Source organism: Odontesthes bonariensis, chromosome 15 (genome assembly GCF_027942865.1).
Source record: "Odontesthes bonariensis isolate fOdoBon6 chromosome 15, fOdoBon6.hap1, whole genome shotgun sequence".
Taxonomy (NCBI): domain Eukaryota; kingdom Metazoa; phylum Chordata; class Actinopteri; order Atheriniformes; family Atherinopsidae; genus Odontesthes; species Odontesthes bonariensis.
This window is the reverse complement of record NC_134520.1, coordinates 28,933,111-28,952,185: the sequence shown is the minus strand read 5'-3', so window position 1 is coordinate 28,952,185 and position 19,075 is coordinate 28,933,111. Positions and strand designations below refer to the sequence as shown.

General features: G+C 39.4%; 1 protein-coding gene across 1 annotated transcript; it reads left to right on the top strand.

Annotated features, from left to right (window-relative positions):
• The first annotated feature begins 303 nt into the window (after positions 1-303).
• dnai3 (dynein axonemal intermediate chain 3) lies at positions 304-15,861 on the top strand. The gene is made up of 23 exons (XM_075484550.1): positions 304-379; positions 504-542; positions 1,857-1,920; positions 2,440-2,638; positions 3,101-3,205; positions 3,661-3,797; positions 3,917-4,111; positions 4,317-4,433; positions 4,895-5,088; positions 5,309-5,427; positions 6,006-6,095; positions 6,296-6,385; positions 7,718-7,837; positions 8,885-8,958; positions 9,782-9,929; positions 10,277-10,361; positions 12,005-12,114; positions 12,469-12,529; positions 12,867-12,997; positions 13,275-13,482; positions 13,844-13,935; positions 14,172-14,279; positions 15,475-15,861. Exons 1-23 carry the CDS (start codon positions 325-327, stop codon positions 15,613-15,615), a joined length of 2,682 nt encoding a protein of 893 aa, XP_075340665.1. The 5' UTR covers positions 304-324; the 3' UTR covers positions 15,616-15,861.
• The last annotated feature ends 3,214 nt before the right edge of the window (positions 15,862-19,075 follow it).

The window sequence follows — 19,075 nt, the reverse complement described above, 5'->3', positions numbered from 1 at the left end:
GACATTTCCTCCATAACTCTTGCATAAAAAGGGACAAATTGGTGTATAAAATTTGCTGAAAACGAGTGAAGGAAATGAAGGAACATTAAGACCTACAGGGCATTTCTCTTACTTTCCACAAGATGTCGCCACAGCCATTAATAATGACCTCTGGGGCATTTCAAAGCATGCTCAACTCCCATTGTGTGTGAGTTTAAGCCCATTGACAGTCAGTGATCGAAATGTAAATTCAGAGACATGAAATGTTGTCGCTACTTCTAGGAATTTAATTTTTGTTTGTTTTGAATTTTTTCCATAGAAAAATTGCCTTACCGATTAGCAAGAATGGCGCCTAAAAAGGGAAAAAGGTCAACAAGCAGTGCAGGCAGTAAGGTGAAAGGTGAGGGTCACTGATAACTGATAATGTTTTAATATTTTTAAACATATGCATGTTTGCCTTTTTAAGATTTCTCATATATTATCATGGAAATCCAATTATAAGCTGACTGTTACTTCCCACTCAGGCCAGAAGAGACAATCTCCTCCACTGCAAGAAAGGACTGGTAAGGGAAAATTTAATTATTCGAACGGGAATTTCCTTACTTCTATTTGAGTTTACCTGGATAAAGGCTGTCTTACATTAAAGGAGGGATGCAACTAGAATAACTGAAACTCTGAGATATATTGTAAAAGCCAAAAAAAAAAACAAATGGATTCTTCAGATGTAAACTTGAGTGTACTATTGCATACCCTCTGGACATGCTCTCTACTCAACTGTTGGTCCCTTTTGTCAAGATTTGCTTTATGTTCAGCAAACCTGCCCTAAATGCCTGCTTTTGGTCACATATGTCGGTTGCAAGCTAAGTACGATACATTAGGTCATGAAGTTAAATTATATTAATCTGAGATTTCTTCAGTTCTGTTTTACTCCGTTTTTGCTAAGTTATTCATTTATTTAATCCATTTCTGCCTATACACCTAGCTTTTAGTCCAATTCATGAGCAGATCTGAAACGTATCTATTTTTTTCAGACTTTCAGACATTCCTTGGGGACTTACCTCAGCCTTAACTCAACCTGAGCCCTTCGCTTAACCCATACCACATCTTAACCCTTAAATTGAATAGTTAACCTCGTAGGGATCAACTTTCTCTTCATGAATTAGAATAAAAGTTCCCATCATATGATAATGACAACATGGTGGCCTGGTTACACATGTATAAATGCATGTTTTGTTCACTCCAGTTTAGGTAGCTTAAGCATATCAGGAATAAGCTGATAAATGCTTTGTATTCAGACTCAAATTATGATTCTTCCAAAATATAAGCAGAGATGAAAGCAAACATAGCCAGAACAATAATGTCCTGTGATTTAGTTTGAATATTTCAGATGCTGTCAAGCCTTGGGTAAATTAGGCAAGAAGAAAGAAGCCTAACAACTTTAAAATAACTTTCTGATGCAGCCAACAAAAGCAATTTAATTGCATTCTTGAGGGATATGGAACATTGCACACCATACTCTCTTTGTCTCCCAAGCAAATATTTCCCATGAATACAAATGCCATAGTTGATACATAACTTTGTGAAATGAAGGGTGTGAGTTTCTACTATAATGATTTGGCATGAAGCCAAGTGGAAAAGGTTGACACACCCAGCTGGGAAGTGGTTACTTAAGCTGTACTTGAGCATTCCCAGCGTCCCCTCAGCAACCTTGTGGAAAGACTTTGAAGAGAGAGACCACAAGCAGGATGAAAACTATCATTATGTAGAGCTCTGTTTACTGTAGTGCTCCCTGGATTTTGCCTGGTCTAAGATACGACAGAGTATACATAGACTGTTTAAGTGTTTTTTAAAAAAACTTTGCAGTGGTGATTCACAAGTGTGGTATTATAAGAGTCCTGTAAAAAGCAACAGCATTCCCCAAGAGGTCAATGGGCATCGCGGGTAGGCTAAGGGTTGCATTTCATCCTCTGATATCGTATCATTGTCTAACCTGGAGGGAGGGCCAGGTGAACGATCAGAGGCGTCGTTGTGCCTTTCATCGGTAGCAGGGAGAATCTGTTCCATCTTTACATTCGTCCTCATCATGTTTGCGTCTATGACTGTCAGATATTATGGATCGCATAATGTCTGACAGTCTGTTAAACCTTTGTCAAGTTGTATTTATGGCTTTTACAACAGTCACATGGTGACAAGCTTTGTGTCATGTTGGAAAATACGGATTTTAAATGCAGGGAATTATCATTTTCTCACACTTGTGTGGATGTAAATGTGGAGCCTCCTTTCTTGAGATTATCTGGTGTGTTTCTTTAAGAACATCAGCATTGGTTTGCCCATATTACTTAACATAGGTCATTCTTCCATAAATCCAGTGCTGTTAGCACCATAAATATGTGTGGATTAAATTCCCCTTATTCTGACCTATGGCCTTCTGCATCTGCATTTTATTCTCTAAATTGATAGCAAACTCTCTCATCAAGGTCATCCTGATATATCCCCCCTGGTCCTGACATCAGCCACCCAGGAGCTCTTCGGTTGCCGCGCTGACGTGGATGTCACGAAAGAGAACCCTTACAAGCTTCTGAAAAAAGATGACATCATACAGGACATTAAGACGAGAGCCCTAATGTCTGATTTCAGCCCTGTTAAGCAAATTGTAATGGTAAGGGGGATGCATTGTTTTACGGATCACACAGACAATACTTTCAAGAAACTATGATGATACACAGACTCCAAGATAAGGGCTGAACAGACTAAATAACTAGTTTAACCTAATTCTCCCTTTGTCTTATCTATATTGAATAGCTAACCACCACACATATGTTGCACATGTATTCCCCTTCAATTACGGCTCATTACTGTGATAAGACTAGAGTCTCCTTGGGGGCCCATAAAAACTCATCTGCTTTGAGCCCTAAGTAGTTTTAGCCCTTGTGTGATTAGTGTTTGTGTGATTTTCTGTCTTTTTATGTTTATTAAACCGAAAACAGTTGCTCCTGTGCTAGAAATCCTTATTCCACTGCTGTAAAAGGTTTTTCTTTGCCTCATATATATATTACACTTATAATACCTTGGCTACAAAGAAAGCTGAATGCTGTGAATTCCAAATCTTTCCATCTAACAGGACTATCCAGAGGAAGAAATCTTGCTGGTCTTTGACAGAGACTTCACGTATGGTCAGAGCTTCTACTTTGTTCTGACACCAGAACTCAAGAGCAAATTACTTCAAGTAAGCAGGCAGTGGTATTCTTTGGATTTGGGAACAAGGTTCATCTTTGTTCGCAGATTTTATTCACATAACCATCTTCAGTACTTGTGCTTTAATATTTATGTCAGGCAGCATGTTCATGATTTTTACCGAGATTTATTTCATGCATGTTTGTCATTTAGCATGAACAATTTGATCCCGATGTAGGGTTATTGATTTTTTTAAAATATTTATTTACATAAACAATTCTTTGAAAAATAAAGTATATATTACTGATGGAAGCCATGCTGTCATGATTGCCTTCCTAGCTGTCATACTTATATACTCCTACCTTACTTTTCTTGCTCTTGAATAAGATATTCAGCTAGCAGTGAATGCATGTGAAGATTTCAGGTTTTTCTATCAAACAAAATCTTACTATTGTATTTCACGTAATTTATATGGAGCAATCTTGTAATTCTGTCTGTGTTCTTCAGCCGCCCCCAGAGCCTGAAACACCAGAAGTGTTTGAGAATGAAGTCGATAAAATCCCAGAACCAAAGGAATGGATATCTCTTGGCAGTGAGCTGGAAATAGATGAAGAATCTGTCAAGGAGACCAGAGAAAAGGCACTGCAGTATAATAAAACACCTTATATATGAGCAGTATGTCAAATTACATGTTTTTTCTTTAATATGGGTGTTTCCTTTGTCCCTCTCTCTCTATTTTGTCTCCTTGTCCTCATCAGCTGAGGTACAAATTCTCAAGAGTGCGGAGAAAGTTTGAGATGCCAGTGTGTTTTTCTGACCACAACACGGCAGATTCTAAGGATAGTTTCGTGGAGTGTCCCTCCTACCAAGACAGCAGATTCAGCATCAAGCAGATGCAGAGGGATTGCATGGTACAGGCTGTTCCCAAGCTGCAGAGCAGTAGTTCTCAGACAAAGTGGTACGCCAACAAATCTGTGCGCATGAAATGCCTTTGTTCAGCAGGAGGAAGGAGCAGAGGTTTCTGTAGTCTAGTAGAATCATTTCTCCAGATCTGTTGTAAAGACTTAAATAGAATAGAAAGACATTTCACAACTTGTTTTTATTGAGTGTTTTCATCGTAACTCCCTCTCTAACTCTTTGGTGCGCCTGTGTCCATTTTACAGGAAAACTCAGAGGAATATCTTCACCCAGTACAGTCCAAGAGAGTTAAGCACGGATGAAATAGAAAACATCCTTAACTCTGAGAGTCTGAAGAATTTTTGCATTACAGTGACCCCCAGGTAAAATGAATCAGTATAATGATAGATAACATCTCCTCCATCAGCTTCCAAAGGGAGTATTTAATGTAGAGGCTGAAAGTAGACCTCAGACTCACACTATAAGCCTCTGAAAACTCAAACCCATTTGTTATTAGAAACAACAGAGATACAGAGATAATGTCTTCAAAACTATTCCGGACACTTGTGGAGTCAAAGTAGTATCTTAGTCCACAATCTGATTTTGTTGCAATAGGTGCTTTCTCTCCCTGGATTCTAAATTGAGGACACAAGCTCTTTAATCTCACACTTTCCAAGACCCAAACATATTTGTTTTTGTGGTCCAGATAAGAGACAAATAACATCATGAGCATTAGCACAAATACTTATTGTAACTATAGCTACGGAGAGATACAACCAAGGAAATAGATAGATACATTTACTTCTAGAAGGAAGCACAAACCAAACTGTGTATTGTTTTGTAGGTTCCTGCATGCCCTTCAACAGGAAGAGATTATAAACGTGTCCTTTGACGACTGGAAGGCTCTGGGGGCTCTGGGGGCTGGTGACTGTTCTGTACAGGTGTCTGAAGGTTTGCCGCTTCATCGGGCCTTCACAGACCAGAAGTATACTAAAGACAAGAAAATCAGCAGCATTAACTGGCATCCTACCATCAACGGTAAAGAGTGCCATCTTGGTCAAGGAACAGATTTACCTTCCAGATTATAACAGTTGAAATATTGTTTTTGAAAGTATTTGAATTGGTGCAAACATTTGATTATATTATGTTTTATATTCAAAGTAGGCATTGGCCTTGAGTCTAAAAAAAGACATTTAAGATCTTCTTTCGAGATGCTTTGTAGTTGGGACATCATATGATGCACTTTTTGATGTGGCAGGTGTTATAGCTGTGGCTTTGATAGAGAAGAAGCAGGAGCAGTCGAACGAGTCCACTGTGTATATCTCCAAATCTGCTTTCATTGTCTTCTACTGCTTCACTGACCCCAATAAGCCCAAGGTATGAAAAGCAGATACTTTGTTTCAGACATGCTTTCATAAGAAATAGCTGGAAGGATGTGCTCTTTGGTTGTAGTTCTGCAGTATTTTATTGCTGCAGGAAAATTTGAGCAGCCCTATTGATTTGACCCTCAGTCAATAAATCTGAGCTGCTAATGTGAAGTCATATGACTTCTTCATGGTGTGTATCTTCAGTGGAGCGTGTGTTATGCTTTGTTTCAGTGTTTGTCGGAGCAGTGATTAAAGTAGCAAAAGTACTTTATGGATGAGGATATTTGGTATTTAGTATTGAAGTGCTGTGATCCATTCATGCATTTTACCTTTCCAATTTTAAACACATTTTCTGTAGTATCTCTTTTAAGGTCAATCTACTCTTCGTGAAGCTTTTTGTCATCAAGTCTGGTGAAATAAACTCAAGAAAAGCACGTGATTTTGTGGCTTATATAGTAAGATGCACCTCGTATTGAGAGACAAGAATAAGTAAACGTCAAGGTGGCAAGTGCCAATACATGAAAACTTGGTACTTTGAAATTAAATATTTATACCTTGCGTAAGTGGGATTTTATGTGCTTTTTGCAGTTGCTCCTGGAGTGCCCAGATGATATTTTTGCCTTTGAGTTCTGCCCCTCTAATCCAGAAATTATTGTAGGTGGCTGCATCAATGGCCAGGTGCTAATTTTCAATTTACTGTCTCTGCTATCTTCTAAACTCATCCACTTTCATAATAATTTGTTTCTTCTCATGCATCCCATGTATTATTTTCATAGAATATGTTGTTTCCTACTCTCATTCTGTTCTAAACATAGATTGATAGATTTGAGTGTTATTTTTGCTCTCCGGTAACATACTTTATGTTGCCGATGTCTCAGGTGGTCTTATGGGACATTTCTGCTCACATCACGTACTTACAGGGGCCCGAGTTGAGTCGTAATAAGACCTCAGTCAAGACCAATACATTTGTAAGTACCCATATCCCGTCTCTAATGTACACAATTGTGTGGTGGTTAGCACCGTTGCCTCACAGCCAGAGGGTTCCAGGTTTGAATCCTGGCTGAGGACTTTCTGTGTGGAGTTTGCATGTTCTCCCCACGAATACATGGGTTCTCTGTGGGTACTCTGGCTTCCTCCCACTGTCCAAAGACATGCATGTTAGGTTCATTGGTGATTCTAAATTCACCCTAGGAGTGAGTGCGAGTGTGCATGGTTGTTTGTTTCAATGTGACCCTGTATGAACTTGCGAACTGTCCAGGTTGTACCCTCGCGCTTGTCCAATGGCAGCTGGGCTCCAGTCACAACTCGTTCCACAAATGTTTAAAATGCTTACAGCTAATTTAAAAGTCCTGTATGAGTATATATCAGTAAATGACCCTACTACCATATAAAAGCAACTATTTAGGCTTCATATGAGCCGATCAATACAACTGAAGTGATAATTTATTATATCTGTACTGACATAACTGAGAGGGTGTCTTGTCCCGTTTAGCACCATAGTAAATTCATTATACTGTCACGGGTCTTCCTTGTTTTACATTTTGCTATGTTTAAACCCAAGATAATAAAGTACTCAACCACCATACAGAGCTGAGACAGTCAGACATTAGATATTAAGCTAATTCAGAGCCTCAGAAGTAGACTTGTACTGACAACTTGCACCTGACTGCTGTATTGAAATAGACACATACAATATGCCCCCATCATGCAAGCCCACATTTGCTTTGTGTGTTTTTATTGCCTCTACAGTGGAACAGCTGTCTCCATCCCTCGCCTCACCACTTTATTCTCTTTTGCTACCCCTCTCCCACCCTCGGTGCCCTCTGCCATTCTCTTTGTCCTTGTTTGCTCTTAATTCCACAGAGTCAACAGCAACAGCTCACATATGCCAGCTGTTACACAAGTCCTCATCCACCACCAAAGTTTGTCCTCATATAGAAGATAGCGTTCGGGCAAATCAGATCACTGCCCTCCCTGGTGTTTACACTGTAAACATTGGCAGTTGCATCTGCTTAAAGGATCTATTTGGATGCTGGGTGCTGTGAAAGATGTGCTGCACCTCCTCTTGATAGATAAAGAATTAATATCATATATCAATTAATATCATATGTCTAGACAGCATGTATACAGTAGTGGTGAGATGTTTTAAATCAGTTATGTAAGTTTAGGGGGGAAAATGTATACATTATTTTGTTGATGTTAGTATCACTGTGCACTGTGCAGTCTTTCTAATTAGACTGATTTGTCAGAGCTCACTTAACATATACATGCTTTGCCTTTTGTGTCTGCTGTCCCTCCAGGACCTTGATGACAACAAAGAGAATAAGACTCCTGTTGTGCGCTTCTGTGCAGTGTCTGCCTTAGAGAGCAGTCACAAAGCCCCAATCACCGATCTCCAGTGGCTGCCACCAACATTTCAGGTACTTGAGGCTGAATAGTAAAGTAGTTGGAGGGATTTAACAACTTTCTGCCTGAAACCAAACATACACTACAACCTACCAAAAGTTTAGTGACCATTAATTTGTTTTTGTGTGTGGCCAAATAGCAGCGGTTACAGCAAAACATTACTTAATGTCTAAATTTCAAGTCTTTTCTCCTATTATATGTAAACACCATGGCATAGTTAAACATATGCATGGTCAATGCAGATTTTTAAATCTGGCAATGTTCTATTACCATTTTGAATTGGTAATAGAACATTAGACACTTAAATGTGAGGTTTCATGTTGTCATAATGATTTCTTTGTTGATTTTTTTTTCTTTAATCTGATCTAGATTAATGGCTATGTGAACGTAAATACCAGGATGTAGGGCATTAGTGGGAAAGTCTAGTTAGGAAAAAGGCTCTGATGATAATCAGGCAATTTCAGGCTATAACAATAGGAATTATGACAATCAACTGAAAAGCACATTGGCAGAGAGGCTCGATGTGAAATTGACTATCTGATAGAAGTAAAAGTTATATTTGGTCATAAATGAATGGTCACCCTACCTCTTCACTGGCAAAACATGTCTTTTATTACATCCTCCAGATGTTATAGGTTTTCATTTCTTTGAACAGTGATCCAGAACTATATACAGTGTGGAGATTGTCTGAAATTACATTTTCTAACATGCCACTATTGTCACCATATACATTAAGAAATCCAATGACAAGTGTGCACAGAAAAGCTATCAGTCAAAGATTTTTTTATCCATAAAAAATGGTTCAATAAGTTGCTCTGGTCCACAGAAAAAATTCTGGGTTCCAGTTGGTGTCCATCTCTCATTCCTGTATCGCCAATTGTGATAAATCATTTCAACCAGCTATGCTTATCAAGATAAATGAAGACAAGTAATAATCAAAGTGCTCTCAGGGGAAGCATTACCTCCCGTATATTTTCAGGAGCTGTGCTCACTTCTATCAGGTCTGTACAACACTGAGCTTGATGGAAACGTGTTGATTTTGTAACTTTTTCTCTAACAAGGTGACCAGGGCAGGCTTGCCAGTGGAGAACAATTTCAACATTTCTGTTCAGCTTGTCACCTGCTCCCCTGACTGGTAGGCCATTTCTGTCTCTTCATACAAGAGAATTCGTTTAAAGAATTTGCAAGTATTCAGAATCTGCTAAATAACTCAGAGCTTAAGATATAAAACAGATACCGTGCCACAATATCTCAATAGCTTGTTGCAACATAAAAACAACATCACACTTGTTGGAACCCACAGAGTAATCCAGCTAATCTTTCACTTCCTGAACATACTACACTGAATGAAAGGCATTAAGTAGTTTCTCCTTCTCCCTTTTAGTGACTTTGTCACCAAGTTTTTCTCTAGATCGTGCTAGCTTCTCATTTAATCTGTTTTCTATTCTATACATGTATTATCATTATATATTATTTTGAAATTTACCATGTGTATAGCTGTGCAGTCAGTGAGGGTACTGTTATATTCAATGTACATAAGGTAATGCACATAGTAAGACAAAGGTTTCAGCAAGTGGGAGCATTTTCGCTAGCAACATTTTCAGGTTGTGTTTATTGTCTTTGAATTGTGAAACAGTACTGTTGTATTTGTTCTATTCAGAAGCAGTTACTTTGTTAGATTACAAACTATTGATATGAATACATCTTGTGTATCTGGAAAAATGTAGAGAAAGGATAAGGCTTTCACAACAAGTCAAGTACATGGCCAAGGACATAACAAAAGATGCCAAAATAAAGCCAGATATTTGTAGTTACTGGAATTTGTCATATTTTAGAAAACCCAGAATTCTCCATTATATTCTATATTGTGTGCATATTTTTATTTATACTTCTGAGTTTAGCATTTTGTTACCTTTTTGAATGTGACCTTTTGTCTGTGTCTTCCTTTCCCTTAAAAGCTCAATACTGTTCTGGGATGTGAGGTTGCCTACACTGCTGAGCCACTCACTGTCAGGCAAGAAGCAGAATGTGGATCAAAAGACCCCAACCTGCATTATACCGGAAACCTTCAAACACCTGGACAGGACATGGAAACCACTATTCGGGGTACTGCAGTGTTTAGGGGTTCATGATATGTACCACAGCTGTTGTTTCAAGATCTGTGAACAATCTGCCATCAACCAAATCTAACAAATGTAAGCAGCATGACCAAAGCAAATATTTTTTGACCAAGAAAAAAAGGATTGGTTAGTCCATCTCTTTTCCAATTCGCTCCAAATAAGCTTTGAAATCAAACATCCAATAGAATTCTGGAGAAACTTGTTACTGTCACATTGCTTTCACCCTAAATTTAAAAGTTCAGTGTATGTTTGCGTTCATTTGTGTATTTTTAGGGTTTAAAAAGCACTCTGTTAAAGTTTTTTTCTCTGTATTTAACACCTGTCATGTGTCAGGTTTCCTTGCCAAAGATGGATACCGGTGGAGAATATGCTCCTTTGAAGTTCAGCCTTGAGCATTACACCTGTAATGATAATGCAGGTAGGAACACGGGTGACAGATTTAACTGTCTGAGCTGTGAGGGTTTGTTTCAATCTGTTGACCTTTTTCTCACTTGCATAAATGTGAACTACTCAAATCGAAGTGATTTTTCTGTTTGCCAATAAGTACTTCAGAAAACTTCCTTAAAAGTTATTTATGTATTTATTAGCCATCGTCAACATTGTGCACAAGTTAAACATTTTCAAAACTGTTCCTTGGTTTGTGAGATTTACATCAGTGCTTGATGTTTTCTTTTCAATCTTTGAGATATCAGAGGTGAAGAAGAAAGATTCTGCTTCCCAGTAGTTCTGTGTTGTGTGAGCTACGAGTGTTTTGTGGACGGTTAGATTCTTTAATGCCGCTTTGGATGGTTGAGCACAGTGATCGGTAGGGCAGGATTCATTTGCCTCTTGGATACTCTCTTCCTGCCTGTCTCTTCTCTGCTTCGGTTTCATACCACTCGGTTAAGTGATACTTACAACACAAGCCGTTCATAGTTGCAAAGCACTGGCCTTGCTAATTGTCAGCTCTTTGCAATATGCTGCTCAAAGCAGTAGAGGATGATCATGTGTGTCCTGGCTGCTCAGGGCAAGAGGCCTGTCTTTGTCTGGCTAAAGGTCTCCCTCCATAAACACAGCTTTTGTGGCTGGTTGATTATTGTATTAATATGCTCACTAGCTGAGTCAATAAATCTTCCAGTTTTTCAGCAGCCCTCAGGCAGAACTCTTTTTAAGATTGAATGAATCGTTGTGTGATTGATATTTTGATTCCATCAAAGATTTTTTTTACTTATATTGATTGAAGTTGCTCTTTGCTGTTTCCCTCTGACCTCTAATGTTGAGCATTTTGCTCTGTACCTTTGCTTTTCTAATGCTGGAGTCATTAAATCTGTAGTTATTGGCACACTAGAACAACACCACCCTCTCACAGTCCCACATGATTTTCCACACAAAACAGCACTCATGGGGATTATACAACAATTGAGCGTCAGTGTGCTGAGGAAAAAGGAAATCAATGTTTGTGGCTGTGCAGTATCTTTTGCCTCATATCTTCACGCACATCTTAACTGGGGGAAAGTGGATTCAGAAGATGTGTGATTGAGTAATCTGATCTGACCTTCGAAAGTCAATTTCACAGAGTGAGGCTTGATTGGGAGGGGTTGTGAAGAGATAGACCTGTACTGTCTTTGAGAGACAGACTGGCTTTTGTAATGCGCAAGGATTCAACCAGCTCAGGCTATCTCAGCCTCTTTTACCTTTTACCTCCTGCTCCTGTTTTTTTTCATAACTCTGACTCCTACTTCTACTTCTCTCCACTTACCTAAACCTAATACATTTTCACTTCAGCTGTACTGGTCCCCACCTTCCTCCCTTTTTCCTTCTGTCCCCTCATTCATGGTCAGATCACAATTTGGACTGCCCTAACGTCACTGTCCAGTCTCTGTTATTTCCTTACTAAGTAGATGTTTTATAAGGCACTGGTGCTTCCCAGATTCTGTTCTTTCAGTTCTGTGTTTTCCTTTGGTATGACTGAATGTCTTGAAGACAATGGCGCCTCTTTTGAGTTGTTAAAAAAGGCCTACAAATGTTAAAGTGTAAGATTCTGCTGTTTGAATTGGTTTCCCCATACAGAAAAAGCTGCAGAAAATGGGCATACAGAGATCATCCCAGACTACAGCCAGCTAACGGTACCCTCAGACAAAACACTGAAGACTCTGGAAGATGTCAATTCCAAGTTCTATGTTGGAACAGAGGTAATTTTTTTTCTGTGCAATAAAGTCTACACCAAGTAATGTTTTAATTTTATGCATCATTATGATTAATCTACCTTCAAATTGCCATCATGTCACAATTTGCATATGTTTATGAACTAAATTGTTTAAGATTAAGTTGTTAGATATAACTGAATCACTAAAATGTTCAATACTTTTGGTAAAAAGAAAAAGAAAATTTAAATGTACGGATGAATGTATAGATGAAACTACTGTAGCTAATACTTGGTTATAATACTGGGCTGTATCAAATACTGTAACAGCTTAACTGCCATAAAAATGAAGGAAATTCTTGTTACATGTTCCAATATGTGTATTTTTGTATTTTTCTGCCAGGAAGGGGAGATTGTTTACACCGACTGGAGACTAGAGAAAGACGAGTCTGGACGGCTGCACTGTGCGTAGTCTGGTTTGCTGTAATAAAAGTGTGTCGAAAGTAGCATAACCAGTGTATTCTAAACTGTGGGGCAGCAGTTTGATTTCAAAACTAGACAGTGACAGCAGTAGGTCGAATCATAGGACCATTAAGTCCAATTTATCAAAATTATTTTAATAACTGCTCTCACCATAAATCACTGCTTTGGTTTAGCAGGAATGCTAAATGTAATAACCATTATTGAATTCTAGAGGAGGCAGAGGGTGAACTGCTCCGTATAATTCATCGTGATTGCCTTCGAGGCAAATTCCTGTCAAATCAAAAGTGCATTTTCTCTTCCTATCTTGCTTTCTCCCAGGTGCAAAGCCCTTTCTCTGTTTCAACGCTCATCAGTGGTTGGTGAACACAATGCAAAGATCACCCTTCTTCAAAGGCATTATTTTGACGATAGGAAGTTGGAACTTTGCCATTTGGAAGGAGGGAGTGACGGTAACAGCACAGCTAACACCACGTACTGGGCTTGACTTATGTGTTGGGGGCACTCATTAAATAAAGTCAGTTTAGAGTTGTAGCACGTAGCACACAAAACTAAATTATTCCCAAATCAAGCCAACATTTTCCACCCCAAAAACAAATGAACACTCAAAGTTTTAAAATTAGGTCTTCACTTTTATATAATTCAAAATAATCATTACCAGACAAATGAATTTGATCGCACCTGAAGTAGTCTCACTCTTTTGCACTTCTTGTAAACTTCAATATCTAGGATGGCCCCCTGGTTCTCTCACGATACTTTGAGCAGGGTTGCACGGCAGGATGCTGGTCTTTGTCCCGACCGGCAGTTTTCTTCATTGGGAAAGAGGACGGCAGCATTGAGATGTGGAACCTGCTGGAAAACACCAGTGAACCTGAACATGTCCATGAACACATTACCAATACCAAGATAACCTGCATCAAACCCTGGACTACCTCCCGTGAGTTCCTAGCCTCTTTGGTGCGAAACATGGTTCAATTTAGAAGTCTTGTTAATAATTTATTTTAAATGACAACAGAGGAGTGCCTGTCTTCTATAAAATCTATGGAAATATTGTGTCTACAGTGTACTGTGCATGAAACATTTTTTCAGCAGAATCATACTGGTTTTCCTCATTTTCACTGCTGCCAGCTACAGTGGCTATAGCATGCTTTTTGCCGCATAGTGAATTTCATTGGTTTACTTATCCATCCTTTACACACAGGTCAAGGTTGCATTTCAGCAAATTATCATGAACAGACACTGAGCTGTGTGCTTTTTTAAGTAAGAAGATATCTTACTTATTTGTTGTACACCTCCAGCCAAGCAGCATTTCCTGGCTGTAACAGATGACCTTGGTGTTCTCCGTGTTTTTGAAATACCAAAGACTTTCTACATTCCTTCCAGGAATGAGGTAAGACACCTCAACCCATCCTACGTACTCACTTTAAAAGCATGAGCTGTGCAGTTTTACTTTGGGGGAGAGAAACAACTGTGTGTTTGTGCTTACTGCAGTTGTCAACAAACCTCCAGCGAAATCAGACAAATCAGAGCTGTTTGCTTATTATGTGACATGGCAGCATTTGAATAGATGTCAGTGTATCAAACATGTGAACTGCTAACCAGTTTTTCTCCTGTGTTCATGTGCAGAGTTTAAGTATGAAGAAATTCTTTGAACTGGAGGAAGACAGTTTGAAGGATCATTTGAAGAGGGAGGAACTGCGGAAAAAGGAGGTAGAAGAAATCAAGAAGAAAGTGGTGAGCTATGGTATCTAATTCTAAACAGAAGATGTCAATGTACACAAATTTGTGTATAAGAGAGTCCAAGAAGGAGATGTGATAAAAGTGGAAGGGGCTTTGTCTACCATCGAGATTTGTCTTTTACTGAATATGACGATCCAACAATCATACCTGCTTCACGCATCAATTGGTAAGCCGTGTTAAGGTGAGTGTGTAAGTGTGTTGAAATTAGAAACTATGAAGTTCCAGGGTCTGTTATTTAAGTTGACCAAAATAACAGGCCATACATACGATGCCCACAAGACTGCACTCGAGGAACAATTTGTTTGGAAATGTCGGCCATTTAAGCAGCAGTGGATTAGACTTTCCTGAGTTATAGACCACTCCAGCGCCTGAGCCTCCTGAGCCACGGGGCAGCTGTGGCTGTGGTGCTGAGTGGTCATCTTCCAATCAGAAGACTGACGGCCCATTCTCAAACCTTTCCATGTGTTGACACAAACACACGCACAGACATTGCACTGCACATAGAGTGCAAATGTTATACGATAAGCACTGAATATATGAGTTTTTGAATGGGTGGATGGGAAACATAAGTGCATTGGAGAGCCTATTTAATATCTACACTGGCAGCCATTGTGTTAATGAACAGAAAACACAGACAAATATTTCTTCTGACCAAGTTAAAATGTCTACCATTTCATCTTTACACTTGGAAATTTGGAGCAGGCTCTTGCCTGCTGCCCCTCTGTCTTTCTGTTAGTATCTGTGCTATTCTTTCTTTCCTTATGTTTAATTCATTCAGATTGTTATTTGACCCTGGCCACTGGGAATAGTGGATTTATTGATAGGTTGTGCCTGGCAGTCTCTTTGCTAAATATAAAGACAAAATCTTTTAGCGGCTCAATGTTTCCATCTTAGCCTGGATGGCACCTCCAGTATAAAGGTAAAACTTTGTTTTCTGTGTTTGTGCTTACTTCCTCCTTCTTCCGCACCACTATGCTTACCTTCAGCCTTTTTTGCTTGTCTTGTATACCACATTCATGTTATAAATGAATATCAGTGACGACAAGTGTATAAATTAATTTAGAGAACAGTGTTTAGTTCTCCTGGTAGTTTGGAATATCACATAGAGTCTTGGATAAAAGCTATGTCAAAGTGTTTATGACAACTTTTCTTATTGTTTATGACTATTTCTTCTGTGATTTTTCTGCAGGAAACTGACAAACAGATCAAATCTGCGCAGGACAATGTAGAGGTGGATATGAAGGAGTACAACGCTTATCTTCTGCAGGAGGAAAGCATCTTGAAGGATATGGGCTTGTGGCCAGCAGCTTCAAACTCACAGGACACCTAATATATATAAACACGCACTGACACACAAATGCAAATAGGCCATTCTGCAAAGTAAAGACTTGTTGTTCCTTTTTTAATGTATTTTTGAAAATGTATGCCTTTTTTTCTGAGACTCCATCTCCTAGCAGTACTGTTAGATCACTTTAACAGAGTTATCTTTATTGCTGTTGCCACAATATTTGGCACAACTTACAGAATGTATAGATTATACTAAAATCTATGGCTGTTCTATACTTGTATGTAAAACATGACAACCTTTCAATTAATCAATTAAAAAAAAAATGATTCTGAGAGTATTAGTAAGAAAGTCTAAAGGTTGTGGATTCAGGGTCACCAGTGGAACATTTTCATTCACTTATCTGAGATCAAGTTACTGGGTAATGCCTCCATTAGTGCCCTCATCACAGCTGCTCCCCAGAGATGCAGTTTGAATACCGCAATGATCGAACCCTGACGGGAAGTCATTATGTGGCTCTTTGATTTCAAGATTTAATGTTGTCAAAAATTGCCCTCAGTATGTAGATTCATTTTGGACAGTTATCTTGTGTGTTGCTGATAAGAAAGCGTTTTGTGAAGGAAAATCACAGAGTGGTTTGTGCAATGCAAAAGTCATTAGTCACACAATTTAGGAGCAGAATTGTTTGGTTTTTTTGGTGGCCGGTTCCAGTGCTGCTGACATATGTTCAACAAACACTTATGTTGTCTCGACCAATCATTGTATACTTACATCATGTAGCCTCATGAATATGCAGTTATATCACAGAAGGTTCCCTTCATACTGAGAAAGAATCACCTCTAGGAACTAAAGAAGACCCCACAAAGAGTGTCCGATGAACTACAGTCGGCTGCAGTTCCTTCAGTGCAGACACAAGAAAGAAGGCCTTCTTCCTTCAGTTTGTGTAAGATCTGCAAAAAAGTCCTTGCTGTGGGAAGGTGCCTGTAAACGGCTTTTTTTAAGCTAATGAAAAAACTACAATTCTTATTTTTGTACACATCTACACTGAAACAACTCAGTTTTAGATTGTAGTTTACATTTTGGCCAATAGATGTTACATACTGAAAATTTAATTTGAACCCTTGAAATGTTGTCATCATGAGTAATAGAGCAGTTTATTACTGTTCACAGTTCATCTTTGCTTCTACAGAAATATGATTTGCTTGGTCATTTTCAGCACATTGAAATTTGCAGCTCGTCACATATTGATGCTTCGTAGAGAGCCCTTCATATCAGATTTTCACACCAAATTCCCAAGCATGGGACCATCCCTGAGACTGCCCTTTTAAAGGGGAACTCCGGGGCATTTGAAGCGCATTTCCATTGCTAGAGGTTGTCAAATACTGATAGTAGGACACAGACAGGTGCAAATCTGCGCTCCCTGTGTTGAGATAGCGCTGTTCGCTCAGCCTGTTATGCGAGGCTAATACGTGGTGGCTAAGGGGCAAGCGCTAACCCTGCCACGTAAAACAACAACTTGCACACTGCAGAAACGTCACACCCCTTTATAAACCATCCGACAATAAAGTCACAAGCCTTACCATCTAAACCATATGCATGGTTCTCACATTACTGGCATGGGGACGTTACAAAACAACTTTATAAACAGCATGTAACTCACCGGTTAGTTGTACGCTCGCGCATGTGAAAGCCCAAAAGAGTCGATGGACGATAATCCCATATACAAAACAATTATCTTCTCTAGAAAAACTGCGTTCAAGTATTTAAAACATTACAACAATACATGCCCAGTAATATTGTTGTAATGTTTTAAATACTTGAACGCAGTTTTTCTAGAGAAGATAATTGTTTTGTATGTGTGATTATTGTCCATCGACTCTTTTGGGCTTTCACATGCGCGAGCCTACAACCAGCCGGTGAGTGACATGCTGTTTATAAAGTTGTTTTGTAACGTCCCCATGCCAGTAATGTGAGAACCATGCATATGCTTTTGATGGTAAGGCTTGTGACTTTATTGTCGGATGGTTTATAAAGTGGTGTGACGTTTCTGCAGTGTGCAAGTTGTTGTTTTACGTGGAAGGGTTAGCACTTGCCCCTTAGCCACCACGTATTAGCCTCGCATGACAGGCTGAGCGAACAGCGCTATCTCCACACAGGGAGCGCAGATTTGCACCTGTCTGTGTCCTACCATCAGTATTTGACAACCTCTAGCAATGGAAATGCGCTTCAAAATGCCCCGGAGTTCCCCTTTAACTTCTTCTTGTTTTTGTCTTTATCTTGACTTTCAAGGTTTTTCAAGGTTTCTTTATTTTGAGTTCCTTTGCACTATTACTCTACTACTTCGTTACACATAAAAAATACTTGGTTAAGGTTAGGAAAACATGCTTAGATGCTAAAATATACAGTAAAATACAATTTATTGCTCGGAACTTCACTAATATTTTCCACATTACTGCGTAACACTTGTTGAGACTCTAACATTATCAGGTCAGAAAATTCTGTATATCCAAAAGTAAAGCTTTCGGGGTGCCATCTGTGTTCAAAACCAACACGGCGAGCTCCTGACCAGTTATGAGTATGTGACCAGTTTGGAGTGACATAGGATTGTAATTTCAAACTTTCACCACAAAATAAAGGATTTTCTAAATGAGATCTCCCTTTGTCACACAGTTCATAAAAACTATGAAAATATTTACAGGATATTGCAATAAGTATCTCTCTAGTTTTCCGATTCCATTAGCTTCGCTCCTTTGCGGGCACAGAATAAGCAGCGCAGCAAATCTATAGTTCCAAACTGACAGCCAGTATCCTTCCAGAAAAGAAACTGCAAGGAAGGGAGGGGTGCGGGTCAGATACTGCATAATATAGGAGCAGCTGTCTATTGCCAAGTATTCACACTGTGTCCGAGTTGCCTCAAAAAGAAAGGGAGAGTATGAGGGTTGAGAGAATCAATGGACAACACAAACAAACGTTGGAAGAGAGGGGGAAGGAGAGAGTGAGAGGAAAGATGTAAAACAGAGGATTTCCCCCAGCTGAAGTGAGCTGGGGTCGACTTCACTAAGGCCATGACTCATTCACGTGGACGGCCCTGTCACGGAGTGGAGGCAGTGGAGGAGGTTGAAGAATGGGCTGATGTGAGGGTGCACAGAGACAGGTGTCCATATGGCCCCTGAGGCACCAACAAGGTCCCAGTGACAAAAGGGGCCTCTGCTATCCAGTCGTGTCCTCTTCAAACCTCTCTGGGAAATCTGTTTTGCAGTCCCTCTCTCCTGTGTAGAGCCTGTCACTTTCTCCCAGGCCAGCTCGGGAATGTCGAGGTGTGTCTTCCCACTCGCTGGTTGGTTATTATTGTAATGACTGATGCAAAGAATGTTATGTCATTTAGTCAGCTTATGCTCAGCGTACTGTAAACACCAACATATAGAGAAATGTTAGCCGTTTAAGCTCTGCTGCTCAGCACTCCTTTAATGTTTTGCACAATGGACAACAACACAGCCATAAAACC